At 33.7% G+C, this 6699-nt stretch overlaps 1 protein-coding gene across 2 annotated transcripts; it reads left to right on the forward strand.

Moving 5' to 3' along the window:
* The first annotated feature begins 3048 nt into the window (after positions 1-3048).
* On the forward strand, positions 3049-3723 carry LOC112523196. Of its 2 annotated transcripts, none has more exons than XM_025132707.1 (2): positions 3049-3282; positions 3316-3723. In XM_025132707.1, exons 1-2 carry the CDS (start codon positions 3063-3065, stop codon positions 3483-3485), a joined length of 390 nt encoding a protein of 129 aa, XP_024988475.1. In that variant the 5' UTR covers positions 3049-3062; the 3' UTR covers positions 3486-3723. The 2 variants fall into 2 exon arrangements, with proteins under 2 accessions (XP_024988475.1, XP_024988473.1); XM_025132705.1 differs by having other exon boundaries at positions 3049-3278; positions 3312-3723.
* The last annotated feature ends 2976 nt before the right edge of the window (positions 3724-6699 follow it).

Consider the following 6699-nt stretch of genomic DNA (forward strand, 5'->3'; position numbering starts at 1 on the left):
CATTTTAATAGATAATAATTAAAATATTATGTTACAACTCAATGATTATCCTAATTATATTTTAGATTTTTTATATTTAAAATGAGATGTTTATCATGTATTTGATTATGTTTATCTGCAGTTAGTTACACAAATTCATATATTGAGCTTTAATAAGTTGTACTTACGCACAATCTACTTGCAATCTTGAGTTTTAAGTAATATGCATTAATAAATAATATTTTACGTATAAAAAGTGAGTTTTAAGAGTTTTTGTCAAATGTTTTATAATATAGTATAGATACTATATTAATTTGGGTTGGATATCCAAGTTAATCATTAAAAAAAACCTTGATTAACAATTGTATTGTTTAAAAGGATAAGGTAACTGCAAAAAGAATGCGTACTAAAAAAAATCAAAATCTAACATACAACTATTATATACAAAATGTTAAGTGATTTCAGTGTCATCAATCATTTTGATGTGATTGTGATCGATTAAGGTGGTTAGACAAACAAAAATGAGTTAGGAGGTCCGGAGTGCACATTCACATAGATTGCCCCTATCACCTTAGATCGCCATAAGACGGGGGGTCAAAGGGCCAAAGATATGAACTTTGAGTTCAGACTCGTGAATTTTTAAACTTACCAAAATCAACTAAGGTGGCGTTTAGGTAAGCGCTTACAAGTCATATTATCTTACCGGATGAATATGACAAGGATCAACAATCTGACTCGGTAAGAGCGAAAGCAAAAACCGAGAGTCTTACCCAGTAAATGAGGGCAAGACTCTTACCATGGTAAACGTTTACCGGGTAAATTGTTGCATACAATACCATTTTGGTGGATAAAATCTTACATGGTAAGTAAGCAATAGTGTTGAATTTTACTGGTAAACACTTTCCGAAAAGTCTGACGTCTAGACCTGTTGTTCAGACTACGTACCAAGTCTGAGCTAATGGATTCAGACATCTTAACCTTCTTGTTCAGACTCGTGATCTGTATCGGACTAAGTATGAGCTAATGTAGTCAGACTTCGATCTCTAAACTCTGATTCGGTTGTAACCGCTCTTCAATCTTATCCATTAACAGTTATTATCTATAACCGCTCGTAACCATTGATTAAAAATGTAAATACAAGAATCTGGGTATAATAATCTCGATTTCACAGCATTTGAAGCTAGAGAAAAAGTCAAGAATTATCTCAATACCGAATTCATGAACTCAAGGCTGTTAGGGTCGAATTATAGTATTTCTTGAGTTTATCCGGTCATATTATCATCTCCACAACCCTCTCTCTAAAAAAAAAAAAAACACACATCTATCAAAGGAAATAATGTACAATTCTTTGAGTTTATCTGGTCCTATCATCATCTCCCACCCACTAATAGGTGCAAATTTTCAAAAATGTAAAATATGACACGACTAATTGAACAAGTTAAATTCAAATTGTTAAGATGAGAAGCTAAATCAAAACTAAATATCGCTGTAAATTGGTCAAAATGAAGATGACAATAAGAGGAAAAGGAATCCGAAAATAATACCTCTTCAACAGCTTTTTCTCTCAGACGTTCAGGGAGCCGCAACACTTTGATCTGCAGAAGAAGAAGAAGAAATCAGGCAAAACCCTCGCTAGTTAAACAGTGAAGAAGAAGAAGAAGAAGAAGAAGAAGAAGAAGAAGATGATGATGATATCAACGTTCAGACAACCAAAATAATTCAATTAATCAATCAGATCATTTTGCATTAATCACCTCTGACTCCATTTTCCAACCGATTGAGCCGAGCTTCACCGGATCCGACTGGTGGAGCAAGTTTATAAACTCATCGGCGTCTAAGTTCGGCCTCTCCTACGACTAGTAGTACCTGACTGATAAGAGCTTAGGTGTTTAACCAAGAACCCAAGCTTCCACGTTCTTTTTTATCATCCTTTCTTAAACATTTTACTTTGATTTTATAAATTTATAAACATATAATTCTAAATAAATACGAAAAGATATAATTAATATTATATAAAATATGTTTATTAATTTTGTTTTACTTTTTCTTTCTTATGTATAGATTAATTTTCAAATACTTATATATAAAAATTAAAATTAATGTATAAAATCGTAAACTAATAATGGTACAATATTTTTTTTAATATACAAAATCTTTTACTTATCATTGAAGAAGAAGCAAATTCATACAAATATTTCAAGATTCCACCTTTGAATCCCAATATTATCTTTAAAAATATATTAAGCTGTACTTAAATGAAGTTTATCATCAACTCTGTTCTAACTTGATTGAATGTATTTGGCCAACCCAAAATTATGATTGAACCACAAGGGTGGTGCCTGATTGGTTTGAACTTGTATCCAAAGGTCAAATGTACCAGAAGGTCTCAGGTTCAAATCCAAGGAGAAATAAAAATCCCCTTGTGGCAACGGAGGTTCAAATGCGATGACTCCGGGCTATCTGCAAAGCAAACAGTCATCTTGGGATTAGTCGGCTCACATAACGGGTTGAATATCCAGGCTAATAAAAGAAATTATGATTGATCTATATTACTTTTTTAATTGTAATATAAAATTTTATTTATATTTCAATTGTTTTTTAAACATACTAACAAAATATAGAAATTAACAAATAAAAATTAATATTGAAAAGTGAATATATAATATTAAATTTATATAGTAATTTATAAATAAAGTTTCATTCAAAATAAATAATGGAATAAAGAATTTCATTAAAGTTTTTATTTTGTTGATTTAAAATAATTTAAAAGACAAAAAATTATGAAAAGTATATATTTAAAACATTTTGATAAAAATAAATTAAAATGATGACGTATATCGAATGACGTATGTGTCCACATAATGTGGATATTTCTAATTAAATTGACTTGACCGTGAATGACTAGGCGCTGAATTGTCTGTCAATTTTCATTTCAAGGACTGTAAATGCATAATAAAAGTAGAAGTGGACTAAAAATGATACTAGACTAATAATCAAGGGACTATTCTTGTAGTTAATCTTAACTTCAGTTATAAAGTGGCTACCAATGGCATCCCTATTGCCGACGACTAGAAACAGCTGAAATGGCGACCACATTCGAAACAAATCAAAGGAATATCTTCACAACCGATCAGTCATCGGAAAGATCGATCGATGCCGTAAGCGACTTCCTCACGGAAGCCGTCAACAGCTTCTTCCCGTATATTATCGGGGTCTTCAACCATTGGCTCGACGTCGCCATGCCCTATCTCATAGGTGTTGCCGTTTTGTACGTATGTATATGTTGCTTGTCCTTTTTGTTCAAATGCATCACTGCAATTCTGATCGTCTGCTTCAGTGTCGTTCGCTTCTTCTTTACGTTTATTGGTAGGTGTTTACGCTTTGGAAGAAGAGATATGAGGGCACCTGGTAGGCCTTCGAAGATGATATCAAGAGATGCATTTCGAAAGAACCCTAGTGGGTATTTTCGTGACCTTCGTGGCAAGCCTAATGACTTTGTTTACTAGTTAACGTTATAAAGCATTTTTCATAAAAAACGATTGTTTTACTCTTTTGAGTAGATGTCAGGTCGAATTGATATATATCCCGTCACATCTTTCTAATGAGATTTATGGGGTTAGTATGGTTTGTTTTGATTATTTAGTTAAAAGTTGTTGTAATTTACACGCTAGAGCGTGACTGATGAATTCTAATCCACCAGGTTGTATTTGTCGGTTTGAATATGATGCTTATTGTTTTTCATGAGATTATGATTCTATTCGACATTTCAAACAATAAATCTGTCGTTTTCTTAATCGAGATTTATTTCAAATATATGTTGAGTGACACATGAAATTGTGATTTATTTCAAATGTTTTTGTAAACACTTTTCTAGAAACTTTACCTTAAACACACAGCTTTGTAGTATTGTAAGTGCTTTTATGATGCCCTCCTCTTTATTAAAGGCATAATCATAGCTTTATGTTCTTTTTCCATGTGGGTGAAGGAACTTTGAATACCATTCCTAATCTTCGGACATTACAAGGATTTTCATGGTTTGTATTTCGTTACAGTTTTCATATTTGGTTTTTTCGTCTATTTGTCGTTGCTGTTAAATGTCTTTGCATTTTGTTTTTTGAACGGCAAAAAAAAAAAAAAAAAAAAACAATGTACAACTAGGCCGTTCCTGTGGAGGGCGGGCCGGGCATACGCCCTGGACCCATAAAAATTAGGGGCTCAAATTATATATATAGAGTTTGTTTCAAATACAACATGTTGCATTTGTACAACCAATGCAACCCAATAAATTAAGATATTTATGGAAATGATGAGAGTTCATTTATTATGATTTGAATATTTATGAAAGATGAATATGGTTCATTAATTATGATCAATACTTTATATTAGGAAACAATCAAAACTTCTATGAAATCACATATTAATCAAATGAAATGGACGGTTGAGATTGAGTTGTATTGGTTGCACAAATGTCATAGGTTGTATAATAACCAACCCCCTCTCTCTCTCTCTCTCTCTCTCTCTCTCTATATATATATAATTGTAGTTCAAAAAATTAATAAATATAAGAGACATAAAAAAATTAGTATCTAATATGATAAGAAAAGATTTTGGTACTATACGAAATGTTAATCCCCGTACCCATCGGGGCCAGGGGCTGTTACTAAAAACCGGGATCAGGGCTGGGGATTACGAAACCCGTCCCATCCTTGCCCCGTTGCCATACTTGAACCTAACACCCCATTCCCTCCCTACATCGTAATTTTCAACAAACCATGAGGACCAAATCGTAATTCACTCTTGTAGGTATTTGACTTTAAGGAAAGAACATAGGAAAAGCAGTCTAGTCACGAGTCACCAATTCCACCAAAAAGAAGTATAAATTATGAAGGCTAAACTACATTTTTGGTCCTTGGTGTTGGCTCAAATTTAGGATTTAATCTCTAAAAAGCATCAAGTTTCCTAATGATCCTTGTTTCATGAGATTTTGTGATAAAGTAATCCATTAAGTAAACACCGTTAACAAGTAGGACTATTTAGATTGTTTGTTTGTTTGTTTTTTTTAATTTTTTAGAGACATTTATGTCTTATTGTTTTTTTATCTGGTAAGAGCTGAATCAGCCTCTTATTGTTTTCTAGATCCCCAGCAACGACGTTTCTCATTCGATTAACCTTAATCGATCTTTTCTCTCAATTGATCTTTACCAAATCGATCATCACCTCTCTTAATTAATGTATTTTAATAAGATTTAAATGCGTAAACGTCAGTTTACATATGTAATAAATAATAAGGAGAGACGAATTAATTTATTGGTAGTTTAATATTTAAATTAATAAAAATAAAAAATCACAGCGAATGCAATTTTTAACGTCGAAATCGGAGTTTTAGGGTTTTAAGGATATCGTCGTTTGAAATTGTATTTGGAAACCTAATCAACGGCGGCTGTGGCTAACTTACGAACGGAATCTCCATACGCGACGGCGACAAATGATGAGCAAACTGCACCCAAAGCTCAGGCGATTCTCCATAGCCGACGACTTGCCGGAAAAGTTAACCATCAATTTCGATGACATCTTAACACAAATCATCTCCACCGTCACCAACTTCCTCCAGTATCTGATTGGTCTGTTCAACCAGGAATTTCCGCCGGAAACCCCCCGTCACTGGTTCGACGTCGCCGCACCGTATCTCATAGCCGCCGCATCCTTCCTCGCGTGCCTGTTCGTCTTCCACTTGTTCTTCTCGTGCATCTCTTCCATTCTCATCCGCTGCTTCAACGCCGTGTGTTCATGCTTCCCCTGTTTTGATCAGTGTTTAAGCCGTAGAGAAAGATCGGAGGAGAGGATGATGATAGCTCCAGGTAGATCTCCATGGATGTTGCCAAGGGCTGCATTTGAAGCTAATCCGAGAGGGTATTTCCGTGACCTTCGCCGGCAGCCTAATGATTTTGCTTATTCGACATCACATACGAATTGGTGATCTTAGGTTCAACACTATCCCTATCGTATTATTATATGTAAATTCGTTTATCATTTCAAATCATCAGATTTCAACAGCCAAGGCAATAGATGCCGATGAGTTCTGTGTTTCCTTATTTGCTTGTTTTCAGAAATTTGATGACGATCAACAAAACCCTAGCTCTGGTGGTGAAGAAAACCCAAATTCGGGGATTTTGTTATAATTTTTAGTGATAACAAATCTAACCTCATTGGTTGAAACAAGTAAAATAGGAAAATTAATTCAAATGACCATTTTACATATCTAAATTGGTTTTCTATTCATTTTTCTCATGAGTTTATTCAAATGTCATTACTTTCGTAATATTCATGTCCTTAATATTAGCTAGGTCTGCAACATTAGCTAAAAGATTAAAAAATATATATTCAAATTCAACTAGTTTACCATCGCAATTGCTGACGTGACCGTTTTCTTGCGGACATAGCTGTCGCATTTGCAGATTTGTGTTGAATTTGATTTTTTTTGTCTTTTAGCTAATATCACAGAATTAGTGACATTTGGGTAAACACATACGAGAAATTGTTAGGAGACCAATTTGAGTATGAGAAATGATCATTTGAGTCAATTTCCTAGGAAAATAATCCATCTCTCTCATCAGGGGCGGAACACAAACCTTCTAACCGTAGGGGCCGAAACTAGTATATTATATATTTCAAACTTCAAAGGTACCAAAAATACATTATCCAAAGTTATAACATAGTAAA

The sequence above is a fragment of the Cynara cardunculus genome (genome assembly GCF_001531365.2).
Source record: "Cynara cardunculus var. scolymus isolate 2C chromosome LG 12, CcrdV1, whole genome shotgun sequence".
NCBI classification, from domain to species: domain Eukaryota; kingdom Viridiplantae; phylum Streptophyta; class Magnoliopsida; order Asterales; family Asteraceae; genus Cynara; species Cynara cardunculus.

What these genes read in the sequence shown, in the direction of transcription:
- LOC112523196 (XM_025132707.1), top strand. Translation starts at nt 3,063, where the DNA reads ATGGCGACCACATTCGAAACAAATCAAAGGAATATCTTCACAACCGAT. An exon ending in TTGCTTGTCCTTTTTGTTCA is followed by an intron (nt 3,283 to 3,315) that starts AATGCATCACTG and finishes TCGTCTGCTTCA; the next exon opens with GTGTCGTTCGCTTCTTCTTT.